The sequence below is a fragment of the Magallana gigas genome, chromosome 4 (genome assembly GCF_963853765.1).
Source record: "Magallana gigas chromosome 4, xbMagGiga1.1, whole genome shotgun sequence".
Taxonomy (NCBI): domain Eukaryota; kingdom Metazoa; phylum Mollusca; class Bivalvia; order Ostreida; family Ostreidae; genus Magallana; species Magallana gigas.
The window spans coordinates 29,001,953-29,019,346 of record NC_088856.1 but is presented as its reverse complement, the minus strand read 5'-3'; the positions used below and the strand labels follow the sequence as shown (position 1 = coordinate 29,019,346).

General features: G+C 35.2%; 2 protein-coding genes across 4 annotated transcripts; both read right to left on the bottom strand.

Annotated features, from left to right (window-relative positions):
- Positions 1-4,365: 4,365 nt before the first annotated feature.
- On the bottom strand, positions 4,366-10,135 carry LOC117686598 (DNA-binding protein P3A2). Of its 3 annotated transcripts, none has more exons than XM_034461851.2 (9): positions 9,974-10,135; positions 8,960-9,216; positions 8,642-8,756; positions 8,249-8,384; positions 7,688-7,837; positions 7,352-7,510; positions 6,761-7,018; positions 6,147-6,345; positions 4,366-5,783 (listed from the first exon to the last, which is right to left on the bottom strand). In XM_034461851.2, the coding sequence occupies exons 2-9, from the start codon at positions 9,174-9,176 to the stop codon at positions 5,581-5,583; spliced, it is 1,437 nt and encodes a 478-aa protein (XP_034317742.1). In that variant the 5' UTR covers positions 9,177-9,216; positions 9,974-10,135; the 3' UTR covers positions 4,366-5,580. The 3 variants fall into 3 exon arrangements, with proteins under 3 accessions (XP_034317742.1, XP_034317745.1, XP_034317743.1); XM_034461854.2 differs by having other exon boundaries at positions 6,219-6,345; XM_034461852.2 differs by lacking the exon at positions 9,974-10,135 and adding an exon at positions 9,434-9,651.
- Positions 10,136-13,359: 3,224 nt separating this feature from the next.
- Positions 13,360-16,464, bottom strand: LOC117682160 (uncharacterized). The gene has a single exon (XM_034449188.2). It carries the CDS (start codon positions 16,237-16,239, stop codon positions 14,776-14,778), a length of 1,464 nt encoding a protein of 487 aa, XP_034305079.2. The 5' UTR covers positions 16,240-16,464; the 3' UTR covers positions 13,360-14,775.
- Positions 16,465-17,394: the final 930 nt, after the last annotated feature.

The following is a 17,394-nucleotide window of genomic DNA, read 5'->3' as shown; positions in this document are numbered from 1 at the left end:
GATAAACGACAGTCTAACTGACTGTGACAACTTTGTATAGAAGTCGTCATAATTCTTTGTGTGTACGGATTGAAAGAGCTGTAATTAAGCGGGGATTGAAAATTTTGAAATGTATTCACACCCACACCATTAGGCCATGCATTTTTGAATTATTTTCAAAATGTGTTTTTATCACGAAAAATTAAATTAATATAAAAATTGAGTAAAGTACTTCAGTTCATGAACTGTAGTAACTTGATTCACAGAAGAGTAGGACAAAGGAGGGAACGCACACAACAATGTGATTATTAAAGTTGACAGGTACCACATTACTTAATAAAACCATATAATACATAACATATAAATGATAAGATATAAGTGATGTGTGATTTATTAGGAAATGATTTGGGTCATTTCTCGTTTTCAAAAACGTGTTTCTTTTTCTATCTTCTACCACCTAAAAAGTAGATTAATATCGAAATGGCGCAAAGTACTACTAAATATGATATGAAAACAGCCGTTCTGATAGGCTGTTTGAGAGCAGTAGTGTGCATTGGAACGGCTGATTTTAATCAGACTATATAAGAACTACTGTAACAGTCATCAAATAGATTCACACAAGAAACACAACAAGTGATAAAATTTACAATGCAATCTGATACAGTTGATACATATTATTAAACCATCAATAAAAATATGAGAACCCCCCCAAAAAAACCGTGATATATGTGGAATTATTTAGGATATGATTTAGGTCAACGATCATTTTCAATTGTCAATTATAGCACGGACTTTATTTAACATGAAGAATTTGCTTAAAAACTCACTTGGAAATGATCAATCCGTGGTATTGATATTTTAAGGAGGCTGGGTCACGTGGCTGGGTCACGTGGGTGGTCAACAAATTACCCGTCATGTCTACCTGAATTTTTTATTAGATGAATTCAAAGCCATAAACTATGATTTAGCAGAGGAAAAAATCAATATATTAAAGGAATAAGGAATAATTCTTTGTAAACTATGAGGTATTAATTTTGGTCGGGGCGTGGTCAAATCCATAGGACCCGTACCTTGCTCCGTCCGAAATTATCACCTCATAATATTCAAAGAATGGTTTCTTAGGACTTATATTTAGATTATTTCCAATCTCTACACTTTCAAACAACATTTTAAACTCACTTTTTCTACAAATATAGCACATGCTATGTATTACTACGTGGCGCAGCCAATACCATTTTTTCGGTCATGCTATATGACACGCCCATTTTGTGTCGTCCATCTTTTATGAAATTATTGGGCTATAGGCTTCAAAATTGGTTCGTAATGTTACATATCATAGACAAAGACAGTTGAAAATGTAAATATCTTAGCTTAAAACTTTGACTGTTTTTGAGACAGACCTTACATCTTTATCAGTAAAGAGCTCTTCTTCTCAAGAAGATTCGTATATATAGTCTTATAGATTATATAGTTGGCGCTAACGCAAGGTATTCAATTTGTCTGCACCGCCTTTGTGTGTTACAGGACCGATGACATCCAAAAAAAGCATTCAATGCTGAACTGTTTCATGGAAAGTGCCATAATGTTGAATTGTCCTACTGTTGACTTGTTCAAATTCTGCATGTTACGAGTCATCGCATCGTATTTGCGTCCAGGGACCTTATTCACAAAGCCTCCGTAAATTCCGCAGCTGTCGCGCTGAGTTTACGGGAGACTTGCGCAAACTTTATGGAAAGATTACGGTTGGTTCACGGTTTATTTACGAAGCTCCCGCAAACAAAGCGAAATTTGAAGATGGGTGAATAAGGCGTGTAAAATGCCCATATGAGGAATAATTAGATACGGCAAAATTAAAATATCATTAAATCTGATGCTTTTTTAAATGATAATTAAAAACAATGTATAGTTAACGTAACATCGGTTTGTAAGCTTTAAATATTTTACATACTTGCAATATATTGATTTAAACTGTCAAAATCTCCAAATAGTGTAAATTTTATAACTTCAGTGCCTTTTCTTTCATAGAGTGGGTCTGAGCTCAATATTTTTGTCACAGTCTAAATGCGGATTAATGGAATTTAAACCGATTTTACTCAACAAAAATATGGAGAGATGACCCACTATAGTTCAAAAATGTCATTTTGTAGCACAGCAATTGAACGTTTTAGAAAAATAATACAAGTCCGTAAATTCGTGGTCAGCGTCTCATATAGCATTTAAACAACTCACTTTGTTGTGAATGAAACGGCTCAGTGGTTAGAGCACCAGACATTAGGAAACTTTATAGAACATGGGTTTTTAGGTTGTGTGTTCGATACCACCAAAACTTATAGATTTATTTTTTTTTCTTATCGTTTTTTGAAATATTTTAAACTGAATATAGTTAAAAATTACCATTTTGTAAACTTGTATTATAACATGTCAAATATATTTAATTGAAAAAATGAAAGGAAAGCTACGGAAATTATAATTAGATTCAAAGTTTAACAAAAGATTAAAACATGTTCATCACAATAAGATACTTAAATAACTTAATCATTTTTCTTAACGATTTAGGATTTTTAATGTGTTGGGGTTTTTTTGGTTATATTTTTTCCTAATCCTTTTAATTTCCGTAGCTTTCCTTTCATTTATTGACCTTATAGATGAGACATCTGTGTTTTATGACATATTCCCTTCTATAATCTTTAGGCTGTCTCTTTTCCCCTAATTAGCTCTCTGCATCCAAGTTCTATTCTTGAATAATGGTTCATGATTAGGAGGTCAGGATTTCTAAGTAAGTTTCTCTAATTAGTAGTCCCTCGTATGTTTATTATCAATTTCCTATTTAGGCGCGAGCTGACGTCGTTTAAAGAAGAAACAAATTCATTAACTGTCTTTGTTTCTTTATATAGCTTTTGTCTCTCTCTGATTTATTTAACTTCAAATTCTTGAATAAAGGATCTAATTATTTTTTTTAAATTGATTAAAATCGATATCACTGATAGCCTACTGCTTTCGAACAAGTTCAAGAGCGGTAGCGTACATTTTAGCATACTAGCACAGCTGATTTTAATCAGCTTGAGTGCCTTACATTACCTTCATCGGGGAATAATAATTCTATTCAGATTGAGTGCCTTACATTACCTTCACCGGGGAATAATAATTCTATCCAGAATGAGTGCCTTACATTACCTTCACTGGGGAATAATAATTCTATCCAGATTGAGTGCCTTACATTACCTTCACCGAGGAATAATAATTCTATCCAGATTGAGTGCCTTACATTACCTTCACTGGGGAATAATAATTCTATGCAGATTGAGTGCCTTACATTACCTTCACCGAGGAATAATAATTCTATCCAGATTGAGTGCCTTACATTACCTTCACCGAGGAATAATAATTCTATCCAGATTGAGTGCCTTACATTACCTTCACTGGGGAATAATAATTCTATGCAGATTGAGTGCCTTACATTACCTTCGTCGGGGAATAACAATTCTATGCAGATTGAGTGCCTTACATTACCTTCATCGGGGAATAACAATTCATGCAGATTGAGTGCCTTACATTACCTTCATCGGGGAATAACAATTCTATGCAGATTGAGTGCCTTACATTACCTTCATCGGGGAATAACAATTCTATGCAGATTGAGTGCCTTACATTACCTTCGTCGGGGAATAACAATTCTATGCAGATTGAGTGCCTTACATTACCTTCATCGGGGAATAACAATTCATGCAGATTGAGTACCTTACATTACCTTCACTGGGGAATAACAATTCTATGCAGATTGAGTGCCTTACATTACCTTCATCGGGGAATAACAATTCTATGCAGATTGAGTACCTTACACTACCTTCGTCTGGGAATAGTAACTCTAGGCTGCGATCGTATTTCCCTGCATGGAAAATAAATGTTTAAGCAATTTACTCTTTGAAACTTAACAAGATGTGGCTCCATTTTCCTGTTATAGTAGTTAAAAATAGTTTGATTCAAGAATGAGAGCTACTGCGAACATTCTTGGCATTATTTGTAGAGTCCAGCAATAGTTTCGATTAACACTATCTCTCAATCTTGATAAGTTGATTAGTGGTGCTATCACTGAAACCCAGTTGTGTTAATAAAGAATTTGAAAATTTTTCCGTTAATTTTCCACCAGAGTATTCAGCTTGAAATTAAAACTCAATCTCTCATCTCAATTCTGCTTCAATAATTATTTTATTGATTCTATTGAATTTTGAAATAATTGTAGGAAATTTTTTCTTTTGTACTTATTCCACTTTATACTCTTTTATATAAGTTTTTGTCAAAATGTCTTCCATTATTCATGTGTTAATACAATATATTGTAATATGTTAATAAAATTTAACAGTTTTAAATAAACAATAAATACAAAAGAACAGTTTCAGATCATTTACTGTAAAAATAAACAATTACTCAGACTCTCATATTCTCTCACTGACATAAATAGCATACAAAAAATCATATGCAGGATAAAATTGGCTGAAAAATATGAAATGCAATGCTCAATATTTCAAATGCTTCTTTAAAAAAAGTCGAAAAGGTTTCGTAACATGCATGTACATGTGATATATGCATGTTCAAACAACTTCTTATTTTTTGTTCCAAACACATACATGTTTACTGGTGCAGTTTTTGCTGTGTTTTCTTATAAGCTTACAACCTTCAGCTATAATTACATGTAACTATAATTCAGCAATTGCTTCACTTTTGTCAGTTCTTTTTGAAACATATTAGATTGTATGACTGCTTGTGACGTTGTCAATTTTAAACTACATTACATCAAAAGCATGAAAATCATATTTTATCAAATATTATAAAAAGCTCTTAAGAAATACAATGTACATTGTTTTAAAAATGCAAGTAATAGTAGTGTAGAAAAATCATTTAAAATTGTTAGGAATAATTTTCTAAGTTGTCAAATTTTCAAAGGTTCATGCATGGGGATATCACATCATGGGTTTAAATTACATTTTTGTATAAAATAATTACATGATTGTATTATAAATTTTGTATAAAACGAATAAAGTTTTTTTTTTGTATAAAATGAATAAAGATTTTCCCAGTTTTTTTTAAGATGTAAATTCATGGGTGTGGAGAAGCCACCGAAATTGACGGAATTAATGAAAAATTGATTTACAATGAATTCTCTTATATTCCACCATACTTCCAAAGGAAAATATCCTTGACAATGCTTCATAGTCTTAACATCATATTCCTTAGAAAAAATATGCACACTACAAGCTGTAAATTATAGGGGAATTTTAATGAAAATATCACGGATGGAAAAAAAAAAATAACCAGGCTTTGTTAATTTGTGTAAAAATAAGAAAATATTAGCAGGCATACCATCTAAATTACTTCACTCCTCTTACTAATATACATGCAATATAAAACGGTCTGCTTTGGTAACACTATTGCATTAGGTAGACCTACTTTAATAAGCCCAGAATGTTTGAAAAAATGCATCAAATTTCTACCCAAAAAAGCACAGCAATATGAACACAATTTCCCATTTGCACATCATCTCACATCAAATGATCTCTAATAAAGAATTCACAAATTTTTCTCTAAAATGTCTTGAACTATGAACTATGACCCCGAGGAATTCTGATCCATGGTGACATCTGCTGATTGGCCGGCTACTTTGACAATGTCATTTATATTGGCCAACGTAGCTCCGGCGGCTGAGATTGGTGTCATAGCAACCTGTATGTGTTGTTGATCTCCTGCTGTCATGCCGACGGTTGCCCCGGTGATTGTTTGGTACATGGAGACAGGTATTGTTACTATTCCTGGTAGAAAAAAAAGAAGCTACTTGTAGTTTCAAGTATAATTCACAAAGTTTTGAATATTTTTTTTCAGTTGCAGCCAAGATCAGTCTTAAGAAGAACATTAATGGAGAGATATCACAATTTGTCTCAATCACAATCCCTAACTGCCATATACAGAGTATAATTCATTTCATAATATTAACACAATCAAAACCAAGTGAATTTCCTTTTCATTGCCATATCTTATAAAAATGGAGAATATTTCAAGCAAACACATAATAATCATTTATAAAGTCATCAAAAAATAATGAACAAGAAATATGAAAAGCGAAGATATGAAAAGCAAAGATATGAAAAAAAAAAATTTCACTCATTACAACCTACCGCCTATATGAGAAGAGTCATCAGCTAGAATGATTTGATGACCTTGACTGAAAGGTAGAGTGGTGACCTGACCTGTCTCCGGGTTCATCTCCATGGTGATCGGTTGTGCTGTCAGACCATGCGGAAGATCATGGTGGGTGGCCACATCGGCCAAAGTCTGCACCGCCTGAGTGGCTTCCTGCTGACCAATATTGGGGATCTGTGACCAAAAAAAAAAGCCAATACATTGTCAATGTAGTTCCCCTAACTGCTGTTTTTTTGTTAGGAAAAAAATTCTCAAACTTTGTAAAATGGCCAACCATTACACTGAAAGTAAAATTTATGATTGATCTTGTTTGACATACTTGAAAGTATCATTTACAGATCTTATACTGATAGCAACACTTTTTATGCTTACAACTTAATATTTTTCCTGTCTACATTTCAGCTCAAAAGTACCGGGGGTATTTCAACACTCACTGCAGGACAAACAAACACACTTACACAGTGAAAAACGGTCTGTGCCACACCAACTACATGTACATGGTGTGAAACTGTGAGTGTGTGAGTGTGTGTGTTCAACTGTGTTTCACAGTGTGAAATTCAGATGAACCACTGGTGAGGTAAAGACTTACAGCATGTACAACGGTGGCTTGTGTGCCATCAGCGAGAGTGACCACGGACTGGGGAGAGGTGTCTATCTGTATGAAGGACACCGTTCCGTCGGGGTTGTTGATCGTCTGCACCATGGTCCCTGCAAAAGCCTGTGCCTGGGGGATATGGTGTGTGGAGGGGCCAGAGTGGTCCTCACTGAATACATGCAGGAGATCCTCTCTGCCATGGTGTTTGTAGCAGTTTTTGACAATCGCTCGCAATGCTTCTGTCCAAGAGACCTGCAATTAAAGTTGCATATTAGGAAACATTCTACAATGAATTACATCAACATGCAGGTTTAACTGATTACAAGTAGTCTAAATTGCAATCTTTAAATTTATGTCAAGTACATGACTTTAAAAAATCAACAAAATAAACCGAACTTCGCTTCATCTACCACTCCCCACCCCCCCCGATCAATAAATAATATGATCTTTATGAAAATATGATAAAATTTGACCAAGGGAGAGAAACACCACAGAACAAATACTTTTCTTATCACTATTTAATGATGTCTGAAATAGTACTATTCATTGTTTGTATGTTTTTGAAGGGTCTCCCCAAAATTTTACCTTCCGCTTCTCCTCCTCTGTGCGGGCGTCACTCCTGACGTTCTGCCAGGGTAGATCGTCAGGCCACCAGTGGGGTCTGCACTCCTCCTTACCCCAGCCTGGTTTACTCCTCCCAGTAGAGTACTTCAGCATCTCCGGAATAAAGTTCCTAAGCTGGGCCTAGAAGATCACATCACATACCATAGTAAAAATTTTCATATTATTAAATATTCAAGTTTTTATATGGATAAAACTGAAAAATCAATGTTTATCTAAAAAAACCAAAAGTATTTTTTCTTTCTCTTTTCTAAAGATGTACCAGTATAAATATATTTTAAAATTTTATCTTAGTCTTACTTGTGTCATTTTATCGACAGGGGTGGGGATTCCATCAATGTTGAGGGGAGGCAACTCATGCAGACCTGATGTGTCTGGCTGAGTGGGCGGGGCCTGTTCATTGAGTGACTGCTCTAGTTCTTGGACAATCATGCTCTTGTTGTTTCTCATCTATTGGGAATATTCAAATACTCACATGTAACTTATTAATTCTCATTTATACATTAAAAATTTAAATCTGAACTGAAAAAATTATTCATTTTCATTCTGTTATAATAAGTATTAAGAAATTAAAAGTTCTTTTCAGAATTTATATTAGATCTATAAAGTCAAAATCATTAAAATTTGTGGTGGCTCCAATTGAGTGAAATTCATGGGGACATCTCATCCATAAATAACATCCCAATCAAATAATGGAACCCAGTCTTAATCTATGTACGTAGTACAAGTATAGCAACAAAATCACATTCCCATGAACCCTTTAAAAATATGGAAAATTCACAAAAATTGTCCAACCCTCCACAAATCAGACTGCTTCACAGTAACTAATCTATCAAGTGCTGTATTTGGACATTCCCTTACCACACCCTCTAGAGGCTGAGAGCCAAACACTTTGAAGGCGTTGATGGACTGGCTCAGTTTCCCGGGGGTCACACACAGGACCACGGCTTGCTGACCAATCCGAGTGTTGTATTCATCAATGGTAGCCTTCAGTTTCCTGTACCAACAGAAATTTATGTAACAAAAAATTTATGTAACTTTTAACAGTTAACATTATTTATATTGTATTTCTAAAAATTGAGAGAGAGAGAGATACTCATCACATGTATTATATAGTTCATATTTTCACATAATCTTGGACAGAATTTTGAGCAATTAACACTTTTGTTATAAAAACCTGGAACATTTCCTAGATCCCCGGATAGAAAAATTAGATTTTTGTATGTACTGGGGATGTATAAATATGAACTGTACCGTAAAAGCCTTGTTTGTTGCCGTTTTCTCTTTGACGGGTTGGTTTCAAAATGATGTGGATGTTTCCGCTTCTTGCTTGAAGCAATGGCTGCTGCTGCAGCAACGCCAATGGGACCTATTATAAGCCAAAAATAAATTGTTTTTATATTATTGTAAGTGTAAAGGCAACTTGTCCAACAAAAATGTAAAAGTTAAAACTTAATGTTTTCCTCACAGGATTAATTAAACTCAATGTTATAAATTATATAACATTCCATATTATAATGTTAATAAAATAAATGTATAACAGTGAAAATTGAGTGAAAAATAAACACAGACCTGCAGCTGCCAGTTGAGCTGTGACATCGTCTTGCACGGATGAACTCAGAAGGTCGGAAGCATCGAACGAGGAGCTGTCCGGAGAACTCGGCTCACTCAGGTCGTCACTCATCATCCCTGAGCTGATGTGCCCAATCTGTTGAGTGTTGATGGTGATGGCGTTCATGTTGCCGACGTTTATCCCTCCAGAGGAGGTCACCTGATATGACATATTCATTGTCTTTCTTTCTACTATGAATCATACATGGGTACAGTAGCTGTAAATAGAAAGATTTAATAATCTATTCTTTATTTTTTCACATGGTTTGCATGATTATGTTTCACACACGATTTTTAAATCCCATATCCATCAAAAACAGTGTGACTCTCTCATCGCTGTATTTGCACTTATGTTTGGGGTTGTCTTAACTTTGGCTGAAATTTAATTGATAAATTTATATGAATGGTGGAAAAGAAAAGGGAATTAATCCATACAAAACGCTTCCTTCATTGGTCGCCATATTTGATTTTTTACAATCGTGACCATAAATTGAATCAAAGCCATTTTCATCCAACTCTGTAAATCATTGTGTAGTAAAACACCGGGAGCATGTGTATATGTATATAAGTTCTACATATCAAAATAAAAGTTCTTCTGCGCATTCCGATTAGACTCAAGTTTACATGCGCATTAGGCTCGACGGGCGGGGGGACAAAGAATGCGACTGCGCTAGAGTGTGCGCGCACTCGCCCAAAACAACGGGCACCTGTCGAGCACATGGTGCAAAGGAACATTTGATTATGACCAGAAAAATGACTTAACAGTGTCTGTTAAATGCTGACCATAGTAGAAGACAAAATCGGGACACGTTTAACATAAATTATTCACCGGCATCATCGTCAAATATGCTTTGTTCATGCGAAAAGTCTCGTCCAATCTAAATATGTTGTATTACACATTTTTTTGGATATGTAAACAATCTATAAACACACTGAGGACTTCTCCTCATTCATAAACTAGAATTCATATCTTACCTTTCAAACAAATTCGACAATCGTCATTTCTTCCGCAGATTGGTAAATTCCTGCGCCACAATTTGCCAAGCGGATCACACCGTTTTGTATATCCTTCCGCATAAAAGTAGTTCCCGATAATTTTCAATGGAGTCTACTGTTTCGCTTAACATTTTGTTTGTTTTTTTTTCTTTCTAAATTTAATTGGAAGGTGTTGTTTTTTTTTAATGTTGATGACATCAATTAAATCATTTTGTCTTTTACAAAACAAAAAAAAAAACAAACACACACACACACACACACACAAACAAATCACAATGTAAATACATGTCATTATTTAAAAATGATTATTTTGAATTTTTTTTATTATCAATTTTTTTTTAAGAGAAAACATTAAAAAAAACTAAATTTATTTTTTTACAGGTGAAAATGCAAATAATAATTTAATGTTTTAATTAATTTCTTTTCGCACTAAAAATTACATGTAGTAAGCATTTGCAACTTCACCCCCCCCCCCCCCTAGTTTGCTTCCCAATGACAGTGACATCGAGTGACTGATGCCAAATTATAAATATATCATTTATTTTAATTTACATATATTAAAACTCCATTACCGTGATAACATCAGCTGGCAAGATTGGATATATTAATATATACAATTTTGCGTCAATTTCACCTGTTACAGTCAAAACATTTGAATATTGGCGGGGACAAATTGCCGCGGACGTCTGAGAAGACATTCGAATGTTTTGACTGTGAAGGTGAAATTGACATAAAATGCATAGGCGTCGGAACCGGGGGGGGGGGGGGGTCGGAACCGGTGGGGGGGGGGGGGGTGGGGGGGGCTAGGGGGGGCTTTGCTAAGTTAGACCTAACCATTAGACACATACAACGTAGCAGAATAGAGGGTTCAGCCCCCCCCCCCCCCCCAGGCCCACACTTTTTATCGCAGGAAACATAATTGTTCCGTAATGTATATGTTTGAAAGTTTGAGAAGAAGTTGCATGGAGTCAAAGGCATACTAGCCTCCCCCCCCCCCCCCCCCCCCCCCCCCCCCCCCCCCCCCCACGATTTGGTTTTGGGAATTAGGCTTTTCTCTCTCAATTTTTTTTAGAGGATCGAACAGTCTAGCCCCCCCCCCCCTCCTTTCAATTTGCCTCCGACGCCAGTGAGATGTATATATACTAGTAATTTCCAACCTTGTCAGTTAAGTTCCGCGGTCTTATGTAATACGAAGTTTTAAACATAAGAAAATGTATATTACTTTGGCGCGTTGATAACTTTGAACAATGAATAAAACAATATATGCTTTTTATATAACTTAATTGGGAAAGTGTTCTGGCTTTGAGGACGGGACGCTCCCTCTATTTAGAACCATTTCAACAATACCTTGGATCGACCTTTGGTAGGATGTAGCTATCTTTTTCTTGCATCGAAACAAGGTCAACATGACGCTGGTATATCAAGTAAAATAATGCACCGATTACATACGTAGTCTTAGCTCAAAAGCCACGCGGACAAATCTTGTTGTGTCAGAGTGGCCAGCATGCAATGAAATACACAGACCTACGTCACATTGATGTTTGACACAACTACCCTAAGTCCAAGCTCTTGTTAAAATGGTTCTATAACCTTGACCCCACTTGTTTATACATGTGTGTATATATATATACAAGTAAATTCTCTGTAAGCACCAGAAATCCTTACAATAGTGATGGAAACTTTAGGCATATACTAGAAGGGATAACTTGATACCCTTTCATCAAATTTGACTGCTAATTACTAATTTTAGGTACCGTTACCATGGAAACGATACCCCCCCCCCCCAAAAAAAAAATGTGGCATCCAGGATCCCAAAATCACTCTATCTTTTTTTAAGAATTGTCAGTAATTGATTAATTGTGATCAGATGTGATAAAGATAATGGGTTGATTTGGTCAGATGCGTGTACAATCTATATATATACATTTTTTTTTAATTTGTGAATATATATGCACACTACTTTTAAGTTAATATTGCACATGTCACAAAATTAACAGTAAATTGCTTCACGACTATACCAGTTATTACTTAATTAATTAGCAGGACATCACGTAACCTTTGTAAACAAAGACGCGAGTTTTCACGACACGGGTTTTGTTTACATTTATTTACAAATAGTTGTGAATTTTGTATAAAGTTCTATTCGTTTTAGTATACTCGTCAACTAATATCAAAATTTTACCCAGGCATTTAATTCGAAACACCAAACACAAACATTTCTACAAATGCAATATGGAATATATAAGATTTAGGGAGAGAAAAATCGTGCCCATGTCCCTTTAAAGGGACTATACTACATGTATATATGTAGATACGATTTAAGATGAACATGTTATTTTTTATTTTTATGTATAAAATGGAGTACTTGTGCATTGGAACGATTCACCAATTAATTTTACTGGAAGATTTAAATATTTTAATTCAAGTTAAAAATTCAAGCAAGATACAAGGGAAAGAAGTCGTAGTTCCATGTATGTAAGCAAAGCTCGAGTGTAGGTCTTATATTTGTTCACATGCGAATAATGTAAAGAAAGTATCATTTCTCTACAATTGACAAAAATCCTCGTGGTATATAAACAAAATAAACTGTTTCAATGTGTTCATAAATAATTTCATCAACAACAAATTAAAAAAATGTAATATTAATTTGAAAGTTATACCAATGTACCGGTAATACATGCATACGTAAACAACAACAGCAGGACTCGAGCTTTGTTTACAAAACAAGGAATTCTCATTTCTAACCTCTGTAATTCGCTTATAACTCGATGTTTGACTTCTTTTCACAAAGTAAAAAACACATCCATATTGACCATTCTAGACAGTGAAAATGGAAAAATAAGTTTTGAAAAAAATGATCTTCAATCGTGTCTAATTAAGTCCCTTCAAATGTTTTATTTAGAAATGCACACTGTCAGAGTTAAGGAGTAAGATACACATATTTATTATTTCAATTTACTATTTATTGTTATTTTGAAATGAGCAGGCGAAGTTGGCCAATCGTCCCAATATTTGAACCAATCTCTGGAAACTATTAATCTTAAGTACTGCATGCTCTTAGAAGAGTGTATTGCGCAATAAAGGGTACTCATACCCGTGATATATATGCGTCATATTTGGAAATAAATCCAGATATTTTTTCCATGATATTTCCTTTCCCTTTCCAATTTCCCAGGATTTATATTTAGAAAAATATTCATATTGACCAGTGGCGTCGGAAGCAAATTGAAACGGGGGGGGGGGGGGGTAGACTTATCAGAGCCCCCCTCCCCCGGTCCCAACGCCTATGTGGACGTAGAAGAGACGCCAACTGAATAAACTAGAACAATGTATAATCTCTAGAATGATAAAAACAACGATATATATAGAATATTAGTCAGTCATGAACTGTTTTTATTTTGGTTGTCATTGCACATTACTTGTGGGAAGATTTCCACTCACGTACAATGTACCATCAAGTTGTGGTTTATAATTCTGTTAGATTAGTCAACATTGTATACATAATATATATATAATCATGGTTATGCCAGGAACGAACAAACATCTTACTTCATTCACGCATTTTAATTAAATTAGTCTAAGTTTCTTACTATAATAGCTCTAATTCAAGCATTCAAATGAACACTCAGACTTTTTTTCCATACAAAATATTCACCAAAAAGAAATGATGTAACTTTTGAAAAAATTACATATCCTAATTGATTAAACTACATTTTTAATTTTTTCTTGTTCGGTTTCACACTTACGTGAACTATGATCCGCTATCAATACAATTAGCTGTGGATTCCTTTCGACATCCAAGTTTTAAACAGTATTGCACGACGCATACACATGAAGAGGTAAAAAAAAATTAAAATTTGAAAAAAAAAAAACAACAACGTATAAATAGTTCATAAAATGAATGCATCATGGACATAAAAAAAATTAAATATACTTTTTGATTGAACAAACATAGGTAAAATTGCTTATTGGCATGTTTTTATGTTTATCACATATCTATCTAGTGTCTATCTATCACAGTCTTGTCATTATGACGTCATATATAGCATCATACTCGCAATGTGAATCAATTGGTCAACTATTTTTCCTACCCTGGCCTTTAAGATTCCGACTTGTTTACAAAACCAGCTACAAACTTAAAGTGAAAATGTTGGGGCATAATATCATATATCGAAAATTGGATTAAATTCCTGCAGCGCAATTTAAAATTCAGTTTATAAAAGAGATCTAGCGCAAGGTCGTCGGATCGATTTTCATCGAACCGTTGAATGAAGCGTATTGATTTAAATCATGAGGAGGCGCAGAGAAATGTTAAAACATTAATGTAAACATTCTTTGAAAATTAAGACACAAGATGTTACGGTGTTTCCGAATGCGCCCCCTGGGATCCGCCACTATTGCCGTTAATTGATTAGAAATCGATCCGTAATATAGGACATGCCTATGTTATTTTCTTGCAGCAAACAGAGGAATCTTTAAAGGTACTGGCTATCAACGTAACTCGTCTTCTAAATTTTAAAGAAAAGAGAACTTGGCAGCTGTCCAAGCTGTGTACACATATACACGTACTGAACAAATTGCCCGTACATACATGGTATGTAATTGTTAACAATCTTAAAAATTATAAAACTAAATCGGAAAAAATGACCTATGAACAGTTAGTGGAAAACAGATCTTCAATAAAATATTAATGTCAATGAAGCACTAACTCCGCATGATTCAGGCGTCATTCATGTATGCACTGATTATTTCCTTTCTCTCTCAATTTCCGATTATGCGTTTTATGAACCATTCGAAACATCGTCCAAATATTTTGAGTATTTTTCCTCACACGTCCGTACCGCCTTAACGAAATATTCTGGGTCCTTGATTGCTTGTAATAAATCCGCCTGTATCATGTTCATCGTCTCGTACATTGCAGCCTCCTGATTTGATATACTTCTCGCTTCCTTCGCGTCTGGCGCTTCGAACACTCTCACATCTACGATGCTATCGTGCTCAAATGTTCGTATATTGTCGTCAAAGAATATATGGTGGACGGTTTGATCGTACGGGTCTATGTACAAGGGTTTGGCAGTCCGATGGTGGTAGTTATTGTTCTGCCAACACAGAAAATCATCCTGGAAAGCACATATCCCCTCCGCTTGGCTCAACATGGAGTATATCTCTCGATCCCCCGAGTAAACCGATGCCTCTTCTCCATTTTTAGACTTTCCATCTTTGATTTCGAATACGATTGGCTCGTTTGGTTTTCGGTAAACCTTTCCATGAGTTGTGTTGACTTTCATGTCCAAAGGGTTCGGAAAATCCGGATGATTCCCGGATAATCCATGAGAAAGACTAGTAAGTACATTTTTGGCATCTAAACCGTAGGTTCTGAAAACCACTGAGAAATCGCGTCCATCCTCATAGAGCTGATGAATAACCCTATACACAGAAGGCAGAATATAGTGATATTGCTTTCCGTTTTTGCCTGACATGGTAAGATGTTCTACAGGATCTTGTCGCCATCTTAATAGGTGCAAGTGTTCTTGAAAAACAGGCAGAAACCCCTCTCCCATGGCTGTGTGTGTAAAATCACCGGTCGCTATCCGTAAGTTGGTCCTGTCTGCCGGAGTTTTCACGAGAAGTTTTTCCAGGTACTTGTATATAGTTGTAGTCCCCGGGGCAGGAGGGGTGAGGGACGGGGTGTAAGAATGCCAGTGCCATTCCAAGTTCTGTGCTTTTCCCCATGCCACCCCCGTCAGAAAACTATTCAAAGCCTGTTCCATAGAAACTCTAGTTACCGAATCTGCCACAAGCACCGTATTCCGAATATCGAAATGAAGCACCAATTTTCGTCTTCCATCTATCCGCCCGGGTTTGGTTTTAACATTGTTAACACCGGAGGGGTTGTCAAAATTTGTGGTATCCATGCACGCTATATCGTCTGTAATTGGTTTCATATCTCCATTTTTCATTTCTACTCCACGCCGGGTGAAAACCCGATGAACAAAGTCATGTAGCTCTTCTTCTTTGGTGCGGCGGTCCAGATTGACGGCTTGGAAATACAGTTTCGTACTGTTGCTGTCAATACCCAGGGTATATACACATACACACACAGTGTATAACAAAGCCAAAATCAATACTGATCTATGTACCTGCGGACATGCGCAGTCTTGATATAAGCGCCGTATATTAAATATCCGTCCTAGCTGCTTGATCACTTCTATATATAGGGAGAGATCGAACCAAATCCTGGTCATACATACGTAAACAGTCCAGTTTATGTCATGCTAGTTTGCCATTTTATATCGTAAAGACCGGGCATGTCATTCTTGAGTAAATAAACCAGTCAGGTGGAAATGGGGGAATCCCGGCGTCAGTCATTGTCATGACAACCGCAGCTAAAAGCCTCACCGTCGCTACCTGTCTAAATTATGCAAACAAAGGGCTCGCCTAATCACCTTTAATTAAATATATTCAAACCTTTAATTGGAATTTTAAGTAAAACATGTCTTAGTCAGACAATGGGATATCCCCCACCCCTAGTGATGGACGAGTCATTACAATTAACCTCGGTGACAAATTTTATTTCAGATTAATTTCAATAATATTGAATCAATATACACCAAATTAAATTCACAAAAACGGAACGATTTTGAAAACAAAATTATGATAAAGTTCGTGTGAAAATGTATATAAATGAAAACAATTTTAAAATATTTAACTACACATTCTAAGAATTTTAACACACTGACACTTTTAAATCACAAATCTCAATAATATAGATTTTAAATCGATTTTCACGCATAAATCGATCTAATAATTACAAATTGTTGGGATATCAACTTGTATCGAAGAGACTTGTGCATTTGTTTCTTTTAATCGGCGCTTTTTTTCTCTCTCTCTTCTTTTTAATGTGCATTGGAAAAATAAAACTTCGAAGACATTAGAACTCGTTAAATATCCCATTTCCGTTTACGTTTACATTCTTGTTCAAGCGCGTTGGTGGAATATCTACCATTAAATGTGGGAATTTCCTAAAGTAGTCCTTTTAAAATATGAATCGATCCAGGGATGATTCTTAAAAAAAAATTCCATAAACACCAGACAAAATCAGTTTCCTTTTCACTACTGATGTCAATGAAAAAGCGTCATAAAAATATTGCCGGAAACCGCACAATGTCTTAATTAAAACTTTTATGTCTTGTTTTAACTCATTGCGGTTTGACCTTGCTATTCCTGACGAACATTCGATGCCGTATTAAACAGAAAACCGCATTGTCTTATTACGCACAGGTCAAGCAAGTTTAGATTCTGCTAATTGAAAAAATTATATATATATATATATATATATATATATATATATATATATATATATATATATATATAGTTCCTAGAATACAACTGGCCATGCA